Raw genomic sequence first — 21,551 nt, 5'->3', positions numbered from 1 at the left:
TGGTAGCAGTCTTTCCTGTAGACATATATTATTAAATATGACCGAAAAAGTAAGATTAATAATTCTAACACGAATTTTCTCAATCTTTCGTACATTACGCTTCACTGTTGGAGGTAAATCAAAAATCACTTCTCCAAAATTCATTTTTATTTCTAGTCTGACGCGACACGGGCGCGTTTCGTAAAACTTATTACATTTTCAAAGACTTCACAAATACACAACTGATTAGAACTTGCGTTTCTCTGATTTTATATCTACATTTGAGTGAGGTGGGAAGGGTGATGTGGCATTAACACAAGACAGAACAATAGGGGATATTAATAGGGTATTAAAAGTATCAACACAAGACAGAACAGAAACAATGGGTATTGAATAGAAGTGTTTGTAGAAAGCCTATTGGTCCATATTTCTTGATGCTTCTATATTGGAGCGGAGTCTTGAGGTGGGTAGAATATAGTTGTGCAATAATTGACTGTTGATTGCTGGTGTTGACTTCTTGATGTGTAGTGCCTCGCAAACGTCAAGCCGCCTGCTATCGCTGTATCTATCGATGATTTCTGTGTTGTTTACTAGGATTTCTCTGGCGATGGTTTGGTTGTGGGAAGAGATTATATGTTCCTTAATGGAGCCCTGTTGCTTATGCATCGTTTAACGCCTAGAAAGAGATGTTGTTGTCTTGCCTATATACTGTTTTTTTTGGAGCTTACAGTCCCCAAGTGGGCATTTGACCCACTTGGGGACTGTAAGGGACTTGTTTAACGATGCATAAGCAACAGGGCTCCATTAAGGAACATATAATCTCTTCCCATAACCAAACCATCGCCAGAGAAATCCTAGTAAACAACACAGAAATCATCGATAGATACAGCGATAGCAGGCGGCTTGACGTTTGCGAGGCACTACACATCAAGAAGTCAACACCAGCAATCAACAGCAATGGAGCCCTGTTGCTTATGCATCGTTAAACGCCTAGAAAGAGATGTTGTTGTCTTGCCTATATACTGGTTTTTTTTGGAGCTTACAGTCCCCAAGTGGGCATTTGACCCACTTGGGGACTGTAAGGGACTTGTTTAACGATGCATAAGCAACAGGGCTCCATTAAGGAACATATAATCTCTTCCCATAACCAAACCATCGCCAGAGAAATCCTAGTAAACAACACAGAAATCATCGATAGATACAGCGATAGCAGGCGGCTTGACGTTTGCGAGGCACTACACATCAAGAAGTCAACACCAGCAATCAACAGCCAATTATTGCACAACTATATTCTACCCACCTCAAGACTCCGCTCCAATATAGAAGCATCAAGAAATATGGACCAATAGGCTTTCTACAAACACTTCTATTCAATACCCATTGTTTCTGTTCTGTCTTGTGTTGATACTTTTAATACCCTATTAATATCCCCTATTGTTCTGTCTTGTGTTAATGCCACATCACCCTTCCCACCTCACTCAAATGTAGATATAAAATCAGAGAAACGCAAGTTCTAATCAGTTGTGTATTTGTGAAGTCTTTGAAAATGTAATAAGTTTTACGAAACGCGCCCGTGTCGCGTCAGACTAGAAATAAAAATGAATTTTGGAGAAGTGATTTTTGATTTACCTCCAACAGTGAAGCGTAATGTACGAAAGATTGAGAAAATTCGTGTTAGAATTATTAATCTTACTTTTTCGGTCATATTTAATAATATATGTCTACAGGAAAGACTGCTACCAAAATATACTAATATATATATATATATATATATATATATATATATATATATATATATATATATATATATATATATATATATATATATATATATATATATAATATCATATATGGCTATCCTCTGAAATTGCAGGGGAAAGGACTTGGGTCCTTGATGTATGTAGGGTGGATCATAGTAGTCTTAAGTTAAATGCCTTATAAAGACCCTTAGGCCATTTTCATAGTCATTCCTGATGCAAATGTCCTGTCAAGGGTGTATAGATAGATGAATAAATATGGTTGTAGATAAATGGATAAAGGGGTAATATTATAAACACATTTGTAAAAATATTATTATAAATTATAAATACTGTATATATATATATATATATATATATATATATATATATATATATATATATATATATATATATATATATATATATATATATATATATATATATATATATATATATATATATATAATTATTTAAATTTATATATATAAATATTTTTTGGTCCAAATATTGACTTATAGTTTGAGTGAAATTTAAAATAGCTAAAGAAGATAGTCTAAAAATCAGTGTAAGATTAGAATTAAAGTATAATAATTTCAGCCGCTGCCGAACTTGCTGTAGAAATAAAAAAAATCCAAGAATCGCAAGTGAAGATTTCTCAATGGCAGCAAAGAAGAATGAAGGCTGAAATTTCTTGGGAAGAAAGTCGGTCAGTTCTATTTGAGTGGGAGGTGTGTAGGCACGCTGTTCCAGGTGAAGGTACATACACAATACTTATAAGCATATTGTCTATTTACATCAGCATATCAGTTTACATTACAACTTATTATATTTGCATTTTTTTTAGTTATATTTTTTGAATAGAGAGTGGATGCTTCGTTTTAAATATACCTGAAGCATTTTATCACTAATGAAAAATGTTTATGTATACTTATAGACCATATTTTTTTCCTAATTCTGCATGATCTGAAACTGTACAGAAGTATTTTTTGACAAAGATGTGATATTTTTGAACATATGTTTTCAAATATTTTCATTTGACAGACACAAAATGCTTCAAATGTATGATTGAAGCCAGCATCAAATGTGAAGATTGTCATCGCCTATTCTGCTACCACTGTGATATGAAAAAACATTTTTTAAACCCATTCCATGATAGGTTTTCCTGGGCCAGTGGATATTATGAAGCATTGCCACCAACTGTGACTGTTGACCTTAATGGGACATTTACTGACTGGCGTATGTAAACCAAAAAATTCTTTACATATGAAAACTTTTCTTTTTACCAAGCCTTTACAATATAAGTACCAAAATATTGAAAGACAAAAATAAATAAATTTTTTACTCAATAAGCAATTCAATTTTTATGGCATTTGACTTACTGAATATTATTTAAATATGCAATCTTTGCTAAGTTTATTATTATTTTCTTATTCAGAACCTGTTGTGCCAGTTCCTGTGCCAAAAATTTCCGGTAACTGTAAAGACTGTAACCTTAACATAAAGAGTTCTGACATCATGTGTACTTTCATAATGCTCTCAGGTATATTTTATTTAATATTAAGTTTGAACACATAAGTCTATGAGTATTTGCATCACTGAATATAGTAGCATCACTGAAGTTCTAGTGAGGATACCCATACCCAAGCATGTGGACTTCAATCTTTGAGACACAAACATATCCATTCAGTGATGGAGATGAGTTTTACAAAAGATTCAAAATAAGCTGCTTTATTTTAGGAATAAATACTAAAACTAAGCTTTCTAGGCAGGTATGACCTTTATCTGCCCATATTTGAGTGTCAAGAGTGTGGATACAGCCTTCCTGCAGATGCTAAGATGTTGTATGATGGTGGATACTTCTGCTCATCAGCCAGGAAAAGTAACACATTCTTCAGCACCAAACTCCTGAACAACTGGCATTTCCTTCAAAGGAACAGTCCAGGTTTATCAATGAAATCCTTGTTAATAGCGCTCCAAGTGCTTGGCTCTCATAATGGAAGAATAAGTATTTATTAATTTTATATATGTAATGTAAGTACCTGTATACATTAAACTGTATATATAATAATACATAAAAATATGAACCCACTCCACACATTCTCTTGTGCCACTTACATGTACAAAACCTTGTTCCTAAATGCACATCCTGATCTGAAACTCTTCCTTGATAGATGTAAAGGATCCCATAATCACCACACCAGAAATCAATATCTCTCAGATATCCCCCGAGTCAAACTAAATCTGTGCAAACTCTCTATGCAAATAAAGTAATTGGTTATTGCTCCTAATTGGTAAACTCTTTATTGAATTAAAAGCTGTCCAGCTGTTCAAAACATTATTCAAAAGTAAAACTAAAAAGCATTAATTTCATCCTTATAGTTTCCTACGTAGTTCTTCAAACTTGCACTGTTACTTGTGCTCCCTTGCTATCGTCTTCTTATTCCTATCTCCTTCTCATTTGGTGGTTATAATAGGAGCTGCCTCGTATGGGCCAATAGGCCCTCTGCAGCTCTTATTATTATTACTATCCCCTAAAATACACCTTACTTTGCTCCTCAGCTCTCTCTAGCCTATTTATTGCCTGTCTCTACTTCCTCATCACAATTGACTTGAGAATGGTCCAGGATGGACCGAAACGTCGTCGTCCCTTCACCTTCTAGTGAGTGGTCTGGTCTACATACTTTAGCCATGTTATTGTGACTCATCGCCTGCATAAAAGTGAATTATTTTCATTTTACATATTCATTGAAGGGAGTAATTTTTTGTCCCTTTTTTCAGAGCGTGAAGAAGAACTTAGTGAATCTTCATTTTTTTGGAACCAAAGTAAACATGACTCTTTAGCTCATGTTCTAGCTTCAAGATTTTGTAAGGCAAGTAATTTGCTTTATTCATTGAATATATGCAACAATGATCATGAATCACTAATATAAGTGCACAGGAAAAAAAAACATTCAAAAATAAAAATAAAAATAACATTTACTGCCATTAAACAGCCTTCATCAGCAGTTAGGCTCGTAAGGATTGTTTGTTTTTTTTGTAATATCAAATATTAAATAAAAATTGCAACATTTATTATACTAACAGGGCAGTTTTTCCTCCTGTTGATAGGCAAAAGAAGCTGCAGAGTTAATAAGAAAGGAGTTAGCTGACTTATCTCTTGATGAAAAACAACTTCTCATCTGGATTGCAGAGTTAACCAACTTAGCCCAGAGTTTAAATAAAAGGTTTGCTTGTAAAATATATAGAAAGAAACACTGTTTTGAAATACTCTTATATATTTTAACAAGGTTATTGTACTGTAAAATCAATGCAGTACCATAAATCATAAAATTGCCAAAACATTTCTTTATTATTTTAATTGTTTAGTTCTTGTACAGTAATTGTCAGCCATCATAAAATGCCATTGTGACCATTGCCTAAAAATTTAAGTTAATTTTTTTTTAATTAATCAGGGTCTTTACATGTTTGAATTTAGTAAACATTATAGTAAACAGTATCCTCTATTCTCAACAGATCAGTTTCTCAAAATGATGTTCAAAAGGGAATAGAGTTAGTATGTGACTCAATTAGAACCAAGAAATCCCACATATCCAGTGTAGCAGGTATGTTAAAGCTTATGTATAAGTTAGGGACTGATAAAACAAACAGAAATCTTTTAGTGTTTGTAAAATACTTCAAGAAAACAATGACTTTTTTTTATCTAAACACATCTAATGTCATTTATTTCTAAGGTAGATTTGTATGGATACCATCTCACTTAGGTGTTGTCCTATGTAATTATAGGTAATTGTCAAAATTAAGTTGAGATATCAATATCTATGGCAGGTGCCTGCAGGTAATGAATCTGCCAATGGAAATCATTCCAGTTGTAAACTATGTGAACAAAAGCTAGGACATACTGTCTATCACTATATATGTGATTGCCCTGTTATCAATGACTTCAGAACAAATGGTATGATGTACTTTGAGTTTTGTTATTACTTCATACACTCAGGAATATTGGAAGATATTCTTGTGCTGTACCCCGATTTTGTTAGTGGAGGCAAATAGATCAGCCTTACATTTCATATTCTCTCCAGATTCCATGTATGACTGGCTGTCCTGTGAGGTTTTTGATCTACACTGTGGTCTTTCATACATAATAGGATAGCAGCACATTGCTGTGTATACCTAAGCTTGTTAAAAAAAAAGTGCTTGGCAAATATTTATGTAGTGTGTTCTGCTACTTTTGTGTAGGTATTCACTACTAAGTATATACAAAACAAATGTATCAACTATAATCTTATTTACTAGTAACAAAGTGTTTCTTTCAGTTTCAAGCAAAATGAGATCACGATACCGTGCAAAGATTGAAGCAGACAAGAAAAAGTTGAGAGAACTGATAGCGGTCTACAATGAAGACAATACAGAAAAACTTAGTGTGGACATTGATGAAGAGGGCAACTTTCCTTGGTATAATGACACTCCTCAACCAACTGATAATGGTAAGTATATTTGGTTATTTTTCTGTGCATATTGGCCTTATCAATGAGGATAAATACTGTTAGCTACTAACATGTTAATTCAAACTTACTCATTATGGTAATGGACAAATGGAAGTCCATGCCTAATTTATATTTTTAAGATAATAATATTAACAAGATACCTTAAAAATGATTACATATGATTGCATTGTTGTTGCATAATACATGCATCCTACAATGACAGATTTGTTCATGTTCCTTATTAAATAATTTACTTTATATTTTATTTTTGAATATTTTAAGTTACTCTTCAAGAAAAGAGAAATGCTGCAGAAAAGCTGCATATGTACAACAGGACTATGGAAGAACAAAATGTCATTCAACTGGAAATGAAAAGTTACTTGGATTTCTACAGAAAAAAGCTTGAGATAACACAAAGACTAGATGATGTACAAAACAAAAGTGCTCCACCCTGTTGGATAATTGAAGTTAGTATCAGGTATCAATATTAACTTAATTACTCCACTGAAATAAATGTTATTGCATTATAGCTACTTGGTAATTATTTTAACAGGTAGCTTAATCATTGTTGTTTGTGTCTAAGCTAAGTAAAATTAGTAAAAGCATGTTGTAGACACAAATTGTAATATTATCATTATCACTTTTACTGGTTAAAGTTTAAATGAAACACTTGTTAGGAAAACAAACATTTAATTTAAAAAATGCCTGAAATAATGATGTGTGTTTGTTTTACAGGAACAGGGTAAATACTCAATAAAGAAGTCATCATTCCAGCATGTAACCAGTGGACTTACGGCCCTCTTGCTAAATATGAAAAAATTGTATCAAATTAAACTATTTGAGGCAACTAACCTGTTTTCTGAAGACAGGGAAGTAGAGTACAACAAATTTCAAACAGACAGTCAAGATTCCGAGGATTCCGAGACCGACAGTGACAACAGTGTAGTCAGTATTGAGTCACAGACTGACAACGAAGAAATGGAAGAAACACTTCCCTTTGATTTGAGTAGCTTTAAGTAGCAAAGCAAAGAGAAAATAACAAGTATTCTCTACCCCTGGGTTGGGCAAATGTTCTTTGCCCAAATCATCGTCATGTTAATTTTGCATCCCTATGTTGCTCAAGAAAGATTTGTTTTCAAATTAGTTTTTATTTTTATTAATTACCCTCAAAGTTTTGTTTAGTTTAGAAATGCTTATTAAATAAATTGTAGTTGTAGTTATGTGCAATTTCTTTGCTTTCCTTCAAAAAACACACACACAAAAAAAAAAGGTAAACATGAAAAATGAGTGCCCAAATGAGATACAGAAAACTTTTTTAGTATCAGTAGTTGACAAATGGAATGCATCAGGAAGTGATGTTGTGGAGGCAGACTCCGTACAAAGTTTCAAGTGCAGATATGACGGCCCAGTAGGTTCAGGAAACTACTTCATTTGAGATGATGCTTCCTAGCATTACGTAAGTAATGAAGAAATATGATATATTTACTCACTATAATGTTGGTACTGAATGTATAACATGGAAATACACATTTTTACTCTGAAATAATCATATTTTATAAAGAAATTATATGAAACTTAACTCGCAGTTCAACACAGGAAGTCTACATTCTAAGCCTGGTAGCACTCGAAATTATTGACAACACTGAAGTAGACAGCTTAATTATTTCTGACTCCCTTTCTTCACTACGAGCAATAAACAGTTTGCAATCATGTAATAACGTGCTTGTCTTGGAAGCTAGACATAGATATATAAGAATACTTAGCAAGAGGGTAAATATAAAAATGTTGTGGATTCCTTCTCACATTGGCATGCAGGAACATGACAATAAATAAGCCTCTTTATCTCTTTCCACTTCGGTTCACAAGATGGGTATAGGGTGCATAATAAATGCGCTAAAGAGAGAATGTTGTGGCTTTGGGTAATTAGATGCTTCCAATTTTGCTATAAAATTATGTTAGTTTAGAGTAAAAATAAGTTTTTTTTCATGATGTTCTACATTCAGCACCAACAATATAGTGAGTAAATATATCGTAGTGTTTCATTACTTACATATACTGTACTAAGAAGCTTTGGGTAATTAGACGGACTGCCACACACCTACCTACCTACCTGATTTACATGAGGTTTTGTCATATATACCAATAACATAGATGAAAATATTACAAACCACATCATCAAATTATAATGTAAATTATAATTAAATGCAAGATCTTGTATATGGGCCATAACAATCCACGTCACAAGTACTAAATTAACAGTACTACTTTACATAAAGAATATTAAATGTTTATTCAGGTAAAAGTTCTAATAGCAGATTTGTATGGCATAATTAGGGGACATGCATGATTTTGGGTAGTAGAACCCCAAGCACATGTACAATAATTAAGATAATGGCTAATGGCAAATTGTGAGTGTCTGAACTCGGGGAGCGAGAGCGTGGCGGCTCGATGCGGTCGTAGTCTGCTCTGTGTCGAAGCTGTAGCGTCTTTGGTCGATTAGAACTGTACACGCCGAGTGCTACATTGTTGAATGGGGAAATTGTACTGTCCTCCATTCCTCATATCGCTTGCTTATATGGTGATTACACCTCAGCTCCCTCCAACAAGCTGAGAAGAGTATTACCTGTAATTGGGGAAAGGATTGTAGCTTCTGTAATTAGTGCTAATTAGTTATGCTATTAAGATAATGAGATAATGGAGCGAGTATAAGGATTACTCGCTACAGCATTTTAATACCAAGCAGAGTTATGCAATGTGCGGGTAGGCGATTCCACGGGTTTACAACCCTATGGGTGAAAGCATCTTTGGTTTTCTGTCCTACATTGTGGTTTCTTGAGCTTGAACCCGTTGCTCCTCGTTCGTGTTACGTCTAACCTTTTGAAAAAACTGTCCGGATTGACATCCAACAAATTTAGTATTATATGGGTTTCTATGAGATCCGCCCTGTCATGCCTGGTCTGCAGTGTTGTTACCCTAGTGGCCCTCATCCATTCCTGATACGAGAGATGAAGCTCTGGTATGATTTTTTTTAATTACCTCTTCCATTTGTTGAGCAATATTATTGTCCCCTAACTCCCCTTGCCACTTCGGGGGGGGGGGTATAGGGTGTTTATGTAGCTTCAGGGCACCAATCCCCCCAGCCACAGGGCATGGCGAGAAGGCGAAATGATGCATTCTGACTCAAACGCCCTTTCCTTCATCTATCTGTTGTGAGGTAGTGCTGTCAATTTGGTAGTTCTGAAGTGGATTGTTGTGGCCCACATGTAAGGGCTAGCATTTATCGACATTAAAATGCATTTGTCAGTCATCTGACCATTTATGAAGTTCATTTAGATCACTTAGTAAGGTCTCATTATCACCTTATTTATTTATTTATTTATTTATTTATATATATATACAAGAAGGTACATTGGGTTTGTGAGAATACATTGGATAGTACAGTATTTACATTCTTGTAAAGCCACTAGTACGCGCAGCGTTTCAGGCAGGTCCTTAATCTAGCAGATAATTTTAAGTAGGTAATTTCAATCAGAATTGATAAATGATAAAGATACAATACAAGAGAAAAATGAGATGAGAGAGATAAGTAAGTATATTAAAGCACATTGTTATATTAAAGCTCTGATTGATTACATTGACAGCTTGATTAGTAATTTAAACAAGATTAATAGACACCATACAGCAGATTGACAGCACATATAAGACAGCAATGATCACAATGGTAAAGATGTTCAGAATGAGTACATAAAGATTGGGAGACTGGGTAGCAAAAGATACAGATAAACAAGATTTATAAACACCTTCAACTATTCCATGGTCCAGGGATTTTCTGAAAAGGAGTTTCACTGACAAACATAGTGAATTTGCCAGTTCAGTTCCTTTACGACTTGGGACTGAAATACATTCACACTTTGGGCTTTTGAGTCTTTTAGTTTGTCAATGCTCTTCCTGATTGTGTAGCGTGTAATTGGTATTTCCCTTAATTCATTCTCTTTACCTCCGACAAACATCTGTGTGGGTGATGGGATGTCATTCAAGCTTTCTTGTGTGAACACTGATGTAAAGTGTTCAGTGATTCAGTGTGTTTGCTGCCCTTTTATCGTGCAACTTAACATTGTTAGTCTCATCTTTTATGGGTCCTACTCTGCTGTAATGGGTTTTTGTTTGGGTTTTACTTCGTATATATTTGGCCGAAACGCTATGCGTATTAGTGGCTTTAGGTATTGTATTTTAAATTTAAAATATTTGCCCCAAGGAGAGAGTTTATTGGGAGTACTTAGCTGTGTCATTAGGCAGATAATTAACTATACAATTTGCTGTGCTCCGTCCTTTTACAAATCCATTGACCCACATCCCCTAACCTACGTATTTTGTGCAATAGTCGGTTTCGGATGATCCTTTCGAACATGTTGCAAGTGCATGACATGAGACTGATAGGTCTGTAATTGCCAGGGTCAATGGGTTTCTGTATGGGAACAAATATTGCATGTTTCCATTGTGTGGGCAACACTCCACTTAGGAATGACTTGTTAAACAGGTGGAGTATTGAGTTCCCAGACACTTCACCAGTGCATTGAGTATGTCGTAGGTGATGCCATCCTCACCAGGTGCTGTAATTTTATCCTTTTCATAGCCCCCTTTACTTCCTGGGCTGTGATTGGTTCCTCATACTCGTCATCACTAGATTGTGCTCTTGTTATCCCAATCCTTCTGTCATTTTGTCGGAGGAGCTGTTCCCTGCTTACTTATGCAGGGAGGGAGGAGGATGATGCTGCATCACTCAACTTGTGTATAAGTTCTTCAGCCTTACCCTGGGGGTCTTTGTGAGCCGCAGGCCGGGCTCTGTCCCCTTAGCTATCTGAATTTTTGCCAACACTTGTCTTGCAGATGTTTCTATTCCAATAGAGCTAGTGAACGCTAGCCCTTGTCTTTCCCTTTGTAACTCATCTGCAATGTATGTACCTTTACCTGAATTGAAAATCTAATCTAAATCTAAATCTAATCTATATGCTTAGAGATATGCAAATGAGAGAGTAATAGAGCGAAACCTTTAAAATACTGAACAATTTGGAGGATATTGATTCATTCAATTTCTTCAAAAGGTCAGATGTAACACGAACAAAGAGCAAAGGTTTCAAGCTCAACAAGCCACAATGTAGGAGTAACAGCAGATGCTTTTGAATACATAGGGTTAAGAACCCCATTGAAACCGCCTACCCAAAGAAATCGTAAATGCTAAAATTCTCAAGACCTTTTAAACTCCAGCTTGAAAAAAATTATCAGGACAAATGTGGTTGTCACATATACATACTGTTCTTAAAATATTTTCCCATTTTGCACCCGCAAGATAACGTACAATTTTAAAAGTTGACGAATGTTAATTTTTTTGTTTGCAAAGCTGTTCACTTGAGACAGTTAAGAAATGGTCACTGCTTGATCGCAAGCGGGGATTTTTCTGGCGGGGGAGAAAGAAACAATTGCGCAGCGCGTCCCGCGGCGTTGCGCGGGCAGTTTGGGGCCGTATAAATACGGGCGCACAATGGGGCTCTGCCTCACTCCGCCTGCCCTCGCAAAACCCCACCCTCCCCCCCTTTGCAAGCGGCTGCTTTTGTACCCCCGTCATGCTTTGCACAGTTGTCCCGATTGTCTCCCCACTGCATGTGGGAAGGGTGGTGCAGCGCCGGTCCCCAAGTGTCCCGCTGTCCGCAGCTAATACTTTGCCCAGTCTAGGTGCTAGTAAGCCCTACTTGTAGTCACACCCCCTTCTCCTTATCCATTAGGTCTTTTACGGCCTCTTGGCCGGGTACATTACGTGTTATGTGGTCTCTCACTTATTAGTTATTCTTTGTGTCCTGCCTGTTATATCCTAGTGTTATATAATTACTACACATTTGCACTCGGCCTTAATTCTAGTACCAGTTAACCTTTAGGTTTCTGCAGAATTAGTTTCCATGTCACTATAGGCTAAGGTCTCATACTTACTACGGGTGTACCTTTTAAGTTAAATCTAGTCCTCGGACTTGGAATTGTTACTGTTAATTCTTACTTTATATATTTACTTTATATATTTTAATATAAACGTTATATATTCCTTAAATTATATATTAGAAACTTTATATATTTACATGTTCAATATTAAGTTTAATAATATCAACTTTGTTATAAGTCTATAATATAAACCGTGTTTAATATAAACTTTATATAATTACTTACTTTATATTTGAACTTTATATATTTACATGTTCTGCAGAATTTAATCTTCGATAAACTTTAACGCCCCATACTGCCAGTATCTTTCTCCCCCTGGTCAGAAAAGTCCCAGCTGTGTCTGGGTACAAGTGACAGGATGAACGATGAAGGGTTTGCTTCCTATTGGCAAGCTCCTATGGTGGTGTGTCCACTTACATGATGAGTGGCACTGCCCAATACTGTCACTATATTCATAGTGACAGTATTGGGATGGACAGTATTGGTGAGTCCAGTCACAGGATGAGTGGCGCTGCCCAACAGTGTCACCATGGTGACAGTATTGGCCTCTTAATCTAGAGATCTTGATCACCACTACAATTTTGACCCATTGCTCCACTTTCAGCGCCTTAGTGTAGCGATCCAGAGAGGAAATGCTCACTGCATCCATGGCTCCAGCCTGCCATCTGAAGAGCTGGAGGAACTCTAGAACCTGTGATGAGTAGCCTTGTACAAAGCATGTAACCAATGTTGTAACCCTTTTTGTGTAATGAAATATTAAAATAAAGTTACACACATACTAAAAGAATAGGGTGGTAGACAAGATGAAAGTGTTCAGTGAGGATCCACAAGGTCTTCTCTGAGTACTCTTTATTTTCTTCTCCGTGGCTGTGTCCCTACACTTGCACAAGAGGTGGTACCCCTTTTAGGTTTAATAAAAAATTATATATATATATATATATATATATATATATATTTATATATATATATATATATATATATATATATATATATATATATATATATATATATATATAAATATATATATATAAATATATATATATATAAATGTCGTACCTAATAACCAGAACGCACTTCTCAGCCTACTATGCAAGGCCCGATTTGCCTAATAAGCCAAGTTTTCCTGAATTAATATATTTTCTCAATTTTTTTTCTTATGAAATGATAAAGCTACAAATTTCATTATGTATGAGGTCAATTTTTTTTTATTGGAGTTAAAATTAACGTAGATATATGACCGAACCTAACCAACCCTACCTAACCTATCTTTATAGGTTAGGTTAAGTTAGGTAGCCGAAAAAGTTAGGTTAGCTTAGGTTAGGTAGTCGAAAAACAATTAATTCATGAAAACTTGGCTTATTAGGCAAATCGGGCCTTGCATAGTAGACTGAGAAGTGCGTTCTGGCTACTAGGTACGACATAAATATATATATTATACATATATATATATATATAAATATATATATATATAAATATATATATATAAATATATATATATATGTCGTACCTAGTAGCCAGAACGCACTCCTCAGCCTACTATGCAAGGCCCGATTTGCCTAATAAGCCAAATTTTCCTGAATTAATATCTTTTCTCTAATTTTTTTCTAATGAAATTATAAAGCTACCCATTTCATTATGTATGAGGTAAATTTTTTTTATTGGAGTTAAAATTAACGCAGATATATGACCGAACCTAACCAACCCTACCTATCCTATCTTTATAGGTTAGGTTAGGTAGCCGAAAATGTTAGGTTAGGTTAGGTTGTCGAAAAACAATTAATTCATGAAAACTTGGCTTATTAGGCAATTCGGGCCTTGCATGGTAGGCTGAGAAGTGCGTTCTGGCTACTAGGTACGACATATATAAATATATATATATAAATATATATAAATATATATATATAAATATATATAAATATATATATATATATAAATATATATATATAAATATATATAAATATATATATATATATATATATATATATATATATATATATATATATATATATATATATATATATACTGTATATAGATAGGAGCATGAAATAAACTCCTGTGAAGGTGTCCAACAAGGTGACCCCTTAGCCCCCCTCCTTTTCTGCCTAGCTATCAAAGAGGTCACTGACAGTCTGACAAGCGAGCTAAACATCTGGTACCTGGATGATGGCACTCTCGCTGGAACCCCGGAAACCATTTTGGAGGATATAAGGAAAATCCAGGAGCAGGAAGCAGCCTTAGGCCTCATTCTCAATGCGTCCAAATGTGAAATAATCTCCCGCAACCCAGACATCACTGGGCAAATACAAAATGTTCTTCCAGAAATTCTCGTTGTCGAGCCACCGGACTGCACACTCTTGGGTGCCCCCATTGGCCCACGAGAAATCAAGGAGGCCCTGGATGCAAAAATCACTGATCTAAAGAGAATGCTGGACAGGATTGACAAGATTGATGCCCATGATGCTCTTTTTCTCCTCACAAGATGCCTGTCTCTCCCTAAGTTGCCCTACTTTGAGATGTTCTCCATCCTACAGCAGCCCTAAGTTAAATGTGTATGACACCCTTCTGAGGTCCATGCTGGTGAAAGTCCTTAACCTGCCATTGGACGACTCTCAGTGGGAGCAAGCAACCCTTCCTGTAAGACTCAGCGGCCTTAGTGTCCGCACAGCCTCCCAAATTGCTCTACCAGCCTTCCTTTCCTCCTCCCACGACCTCGTCGTCATCGTCATCGCACGACCTCGTCATTTTGGGTGAGGTGATATGCGGGTATAAAATGAAAGCTGTTTAAATCATAGCATAAGTGAGAACTCTGTTTAGTGTTTGCAGGTTATAGTTGTGTGTGTGTAAACTAAAATTCTTTGAAAATGTAATAAGTTATTACAAAACGCGTTCAAGTATCGCATCAGACTAGAAATAAAAATGAATTTTGGAGAATTGATTTTTCAGTTACCATCAACAGTGAAAAGAAACATAAGAAATATTGAGAAAATTCGTGTTAGAATTATTAATCTTACTTTTCCGGTCATATTTATTAATATATGTCTAAAGGAAAGACTGCTACCAAAGTATATATATATATATATATATATATATATATATATATATATATATATATATATATATATATATATATATATATATATATATATATATATATATTTATATATATATATATATGTATATATATATATATATATATATATATATATATATATATATATATATATATATATATATATAAAACTGTGCTTGGGGACCCACCACCCTTAATTACCCCTATTCCAAATTAATCAACAAAAATCTGAAATTACAACCATCACACAGAAATAACCTGCACACGTAAATAACATCACATGAAACAAGAAGGTATGACAGGATGTGCAGAATACCCCCGTTGAAAAGCAGAGGTGCAACAGGAACTTCTGAGAGAAGCACACATGTGCAGTATGTGCAGTACCACACCCAGGCTGTGGTACTGCACATACTGCACAAGGATGGATTGATAAATTAATATATGGACTACTGACTTTAAACACAAGTTTATTGATTTTATTAAAAAAATATATCATATATGTTACAAAAATACTTAGGAATTTTTTCTTAGAAATTATATTGTTCTGTAAAGGAAGTAAGATTGATGGGAGTCACCTCTAACTTAATTACATAAAGTTTATTGATTTTATTACAAAAATAAATCATATTTTACATAAATAATATTTTGTTTATATTTATTTTTCTGTAAAGGAAGTAAGATTGATGGGAGTCACCTCTGACTCAATTACATTATCAAAAAATAGTTTATTATCTGCTATCAGACAAATAGTGCGTTATTTTCTTCTGAACCATCATGACTTGCCCTTTTCCAACAGATTCATCTTCCTTCTTGACTATCTTCAAATTATTTCTTTCTTCTTTTTTATTTGATGGCTTCAAAATAATGGACGTCTTCGACCCTTCTAAGATATGATCTTTGGGAACCCTGATGAAGGTACTTGCTTCAGCAGTAAGTAGACACTGATGTGCTGAAAATGTGGAAAACATAACATATATAATAAATATATATTTCTTGCAAAAAACAAAACACCAAAATCACAGAAATTTGGAACCATAGTAGTCTGTAGACAGAGGCCACCAGGCATTACAACAATTGGTAGACAGAGACCAAGAAGGGCAATTGTGGTGCCACAATGGTTTCCAAGAATCCTAGCATAGATTATTTGAGTTAAAATTGGTTTACTTTTACCAAGGGGCCATTTTGAGGTAGGCCCACCCCAGTACCCACTGTGTGTGTGTATTTTTCCAAATAGTGTAGAGGTGCCATAGGCACAATCAGAGCACTGTATAAACATCAGAGGTCCGTGGTTGTTCAACGTCCTCCCAGCGACTATAAGAAATATTGACGGAACAACCGTGGACATCTTCAAGAGAAAACTGGACTGTTTTCTAAGAGAAGTTCCAGATCAGCCGAGCTGTGGTGGGTATGTGGCCCTGCGGGCCGCTCTAAGCAACAGCCTGGTGGACAAAACACTCACAAGTTGAGCCTGGCCTTGGGCCGGGCTTGGGAAGTAGAAGAACTCCAAGAACCCCATCAAGCAGGTGTAATGTACTCAGGTAACTAGTGCCCAGACACAGAAACTAGACACCTCTAGACACCAAACTAGACACAGACACTAGACAGAGTTCCACATAAGAGGTTGTTCTGGAAACTGGAAAATATTGGAGGAGTGACAAGTACGCTTCTAACATGGATGAAAAATTTTCTGACTGATAGAAAAATGAGGGCTGTGATCAGAGGCAATGTATCGGACTGGAGAAATGTCACAAGTGGAGTACCACAGGGTTCAGTTCTTGCACCAGTGATGTTTATTGTCTACATAAATGATCTACCAGTTGGTATACAGAATTATATGAACATGTTTGCTGATGATGCTAAGATAATAGGAAGGATAAGAAACTTAGATGATTGTCATGCCCTTCAAGAAGACCTGGACAAAATAAGTACATGGAGCGCCACTTAGCAAATGGAATTTAATGTTAATAAATGCCATGTTATGGAATGTGGAATAGGAGAACATAGACCCCACACAACCTATATATTATGTGAGAAATCTTTAAAGAATTCTGATAAAGAAAGAGATCTAGGGGTGGTTCTAGATAGAAAACTATCACCTGAGGACCACATAAAGAATATTGTGCAAGGAGCCTATGCCACGCTTTCTAACTTCAGAATTGCTTTTAAATACATTGATGGCGATATACTAAAGAAATTGTTCACGACCTTTGTTAGGCCAAAGCTAGAATATGCAGCAGTTGTGTGGTGCCCATATCTTAAGAAGCACATCAACAAACTGGAAAAGGTGCAAAGACATGCTACTAAGTGGCTCCCAGAACTGAAGGGCAAGAGCTACGAGGAGAGGTTAGAGGCATTAAATATGCCAAAACTAGAAGACAGAAAAAAAAGAGGTGATATGATCACAACATACAAAATAGTAACAGGAATTGATAAAATGGATAGGGAAGATTTCTTGAGACCTGGAACGTTAAGAACAAGAGGTCATAGATATAAACTAGCTAAACACAGATGCCGAAGAAATATAAGAAAAATTCACTTTCGCAAACAGGGTGGTAGACGGTTGGAACAAGTTAGGTGGTGGAGGCCAAGACCGTCAGTAGTTTCAAAGTGTTATATGACAAAGAGTGCTGGGAAGACGGGACACCACGAGCGTAGCTCTCCTCTTGTAACTACACTTAGGTAATTACACTTAGGTAATTACCTCTACTGTAAGATAACTAGTGGGAAAATGCAAGTAATGCAATCTAACAAGTGAACAAAACAAATTAAGAGTGCGACACGTGGTAGCAACACTGCCACTATGAAAACACCCACTACTCCATCGACCGGGATAATTTTTTAGCAAGAGGAGGAGAAGAATGGCTAAAAACGACCAGACTCTACCACCAACTCGGTCAAATGCTAGAGAGGACGCAAACACAGTGGCCTCCTTACCAGAGCCTCAGATATTATCACGAAGTAAGGCATCCAGCACTTTCACTAACACAATAACATCATTTATATTTGCCAACATCCAGGGTATAAAAACACGCAAATCCAACAAAGTTCACTTTATAGATGGTCTCCTTCATGAGGCAAATGCAGTGTTTGCAGCCCTAACAGAAACCCACACAAAGGACTACCATGACGGTGAAATATGGATCTCAGAGTACAATCTTTTCATATGTGATAGGAAACACCGGCTTCAGGGTGGGGTCAGCCTCTACATCAAAGACACACTCATCTGTACTGAGCTGCTAAACACTTCAAATGATATGGTGGAAGTGCTGATAATCAAAATAGAGATCCTAAATGTACTTATTGTCCTTGTATATAAGTCACCGGAGGCAAACCCTCAGCAGTTTAAAGACCAACTAATGAAAATAGAACACTGCTTGGAAAACCTCACAAATCCAGCTCCGAACATCATCCTGCTTGGGGACTTCAACCTACGGCACCTGAAATGGAAGCACCTGGCTAATACAGTAATATCAGAAAGAATACCAGGAAGTAGCCTAAATGAACAGGCACATGCAAATGACCTGCTACGGATGTGCGACAGGTTTGCCTTAAACAAGCAAATAGTAGAACCAACTAGGAAGGAGAACACGCTGGACCTCATTTTCACTAATAATGATGAATTGATCAGAAACATAATGATTACAAATACCTGTTACTCAGATCACAACTTAATTGAAGTTATGACAACCATGGGGAATAGACCTTCAAAACCAGTCCAGATTCCCGGTGGAGGAGATTTCAGCAAGTTCAACTTCAATAATAAACAGATAAACTGGGAGCAAATAAACAAGGACTGCACAGAAATAAACTGGGAAGAACAGCTAGAAAATGCATATCTGAACCAGTGCCTGGAAAAAATAAGCTCAGTAGCACTAAAAATATGTTTAAACCGTATATCCCTAAGAAAAAAGAGGAAGAGATGCAGATTGGAACGAGAACGTCGTTCCCTATATAGGCAAAGAAAGTGAATCGCGGAACAACTTGAGAGTCGCACCCTATCTCAAGAACGGCGAAGAAGGTTATGTAGAGAAATAGAAACAATTGAACTCAAGCTACAAGAATCATACAAAACCCAGGAGAGGCAAAGAGAGCAAAAGGCCATCAGTGAAATAGAGAGGAATCCGAAATATTTTTTCTCCTATGCAAAATCAAGATCAAAAACCACATCTAGTATCGGGCCCCTGCGAAAGGGAGATGGAACTTTCACCGATGACAACAAAGAAATGAGCGAGCTACTGAGGAAGCAATACGACTGTTTTCTGCGAGCCATAAAACGCACTAAAGATTTCTAACCAAAATGAGTTTTTCATGGATATGATACCAACATCAAATCATATATCAGACGTCACCCTATCCCCACTGGATTTTGAAGATGCCATAAACAGTATGCCTATGCACTCTGCACCAGGCCCGGATTCTTGGAACTCCATATTCATCAAGAACTGTAAAAAACCACTATCACAGGCCCTCCACATTATGTGGAGACAAAGCCTAGATACTGGCGTTATCCCTGATATACTAAAAACAGCAGAGATAGCACCAATTCATAAAGGAGGAAATAAGGCAGAGGCAAAAAATTAGACCGATAGCACTAACATCGCACATCATAAAAATTTTTGAGAGAGTGCTAAGAAGTAAGATCACAAAATACATGGAATCACAGCATCTGCATAACCCCGGACAACATGGTTTCAGAACAGGGCGCTCTTGCCTGTCGCAGTTGCTGGACCACTATGATATGGCATTAGATGCTATGGAAGACAAACAAAATGCTGATGTAATTTACAAAGATTTCGCAAAAGCTTTTGATAAATGACCATGGTGTTATTGCACATAAAATGCGTTCAAAAGGAATTACCGGAAAAATAGGTAGATGGATCTACAATTTCATGACTAACAGAACACAATGTGTAATAGTCAACAAAATAAAATCCAGCCCATCAACCGTGAAGAGCTCAGTCCCCCAGGGTACTGTGTTTGCTCCAGTACTTTTTCTCATCCTCATATCGGACATAGACAAGAACACAACCTATAGCACTGTATCATCCTTTGCAGATGACACTAGGATCTTCATGAGAGTAGGCAACATAGAGGACACAGCAAACCTCCAATCAGATGTAGATCAGGTCTTTCTATGGGCTACAGAAAATAATATGGTGTTTAATGAAGATTAGTTCCAGCTCATGCGCTATGGACAAAATGAAAATATAAAAACGGCAACCACGTAAAAAACTCGGGCAAATCATAACATAGAACGAAAAGACAATGCCAAGGATCTGGGTGTACTCATGTCTGAAGACTTTACCTTTAAAGAACACAATAAAGTAGCCGTCACAACTGCAAGAAAAATGACAGGTTGGATAACAAGAACTTTTCACACTAGAGATCCTATACCGATGATGATACTTTTCAAAATGCTTGTGCTCTCTAGAGTGGAGTACTTCTGCACAATGACGGCCCCTTTTAAAGATGGAGAAATTGCTGACTTGAAGAGCGTGCAGAGAATCTTTACTGCTAGAATCCACTCAGTAAACCATCAGTAAAAATTATTACTCAGTAAAAAAAGTAACACATCTAAACTATTGGGACCGACTAAAGAGCCTAAATCTGTACTCCCTTGAGCGCAGGCGGGAGAGATACATAATAATTTACACGTGGAAAATATTAGAGGGGCTGGTCCCAAACCTGCACACAGAAATAACATCACATGAGACCAGAAGACATGGCAGGATGTGCAGAATACCCCCACTGAAAAGCAGAAGTGCAACAGGTACTCTGAGAGAGAACTCTATCAACATCAGAGGCCTGAGACTGTTCAACACGCTTCCGCTACACATAAGGGGCATAACTGGCAAACCCCTCAGAGTGTTCAAGAGAACTGGATAAGCACCTCCAAAGGATATCTGATCAACCAGGCTGTGACTCATACATCAGGCTGCGAGCAGCCGCATCCAACAGCCTGGATGATCAGTCCAGCAACCAGGAGGCCTGGTCGACGACCGAGCCGCGGGGACGCTAAGCCCCGGAAGCACCTCAAGGTACTTGCCCTACCATCTACATGATTTGATGCTCTGCAAATACAGCACACATCAATTCATTGCACACTTATATAATAATTATTTGAGAATATATAACAAGTACTTTATATTTAATTTTTTTTTTTTTATATTTGTAGCTATACAATATTTGTATCCCTGGTTTCCATACAGTATATTCTAAACAAAATATATATTAACAAAACACATCACAACAAATAGTTGACAGCTGGTAGACTGCCAAATAACAAAAAGA

General features: G+C 36.4%; 1 protein-coding gene and 2 long non-coding RNA genes across 4 annotated transcripts in view; 2 read left to right on the top strand and 1 right to left on the bottom strand.

Moving 5' to 3' along the window:
- Positions 1-2,334: 2,334 nt before the first annotated feature.
- Positions 2,335-3,663, top strand: LOC138351866 (uncharacterized). Its single transcript, XR_011222638.1, has 3 exons — positions 2,335-2,446; positions 2,760-2,954; positions 3,484-3,663. It is a non-coding gene; the product is annotated as an uncharacterized lncRNA (long non-coding RNA).
- Positions 3,664-4,819: 1,156 nt separating this feature from the next.
- On the top strand, positions 4,820-6,174 carry LOC138351865 (uncharacterized). Its single transcript, XR_011222637.1, has 3 exons — positions 4,820-4,942; positions 5,232-5,320; positions 6,032-6,174. It is a non-coding gene; the product is annotated as an uncharacterized lncRNA (long non-coding RNA).
- A 9,304-nt stretch (positions 6,175-15,478) lies between these two features.
- LOC138351864 (uncharacterized) overlaps positions 15,479-21,551 on the bottom strand; it is a 22,666-nt gene continuing 16,593 nt past the window's right edge. For both annotated transcript variants that reach the window (XM_069303871.1, XM_069303870.1), the window contains exon 7: positions 15,479-16,209. In XM_069303871.1, the coding sequence (XP_069159972.1) occupies positions 15,989-16,209 (221 nt within the window). In that variant the 3' untranslated portion in view covers positions 15,479-15,988. The remainder of the gene's footprint in view (positions 16,210-21,551) is intronic.

Source organism: Procambarus clarkii, chromosome 51 (genome assembly GCF_040958095.1).
Source record: "Procambarus clarkii isolate CNS0578487 chromosome 51, FALCON_Pclarkii_2.0, whole genome shotgun sequence".
In the NCBI taxonomy this organism is placed as follows: Eukaryota; Metazoa; Arthropoda; class Malacostraca; order Decapoda; family Cambaridae; genus Procambarus; species Procambarus clarkii.
Note: the sequence above shows the minus strand (reverse complement) of the source record. Positions and strands in the feature narration are given on the sequence as shown.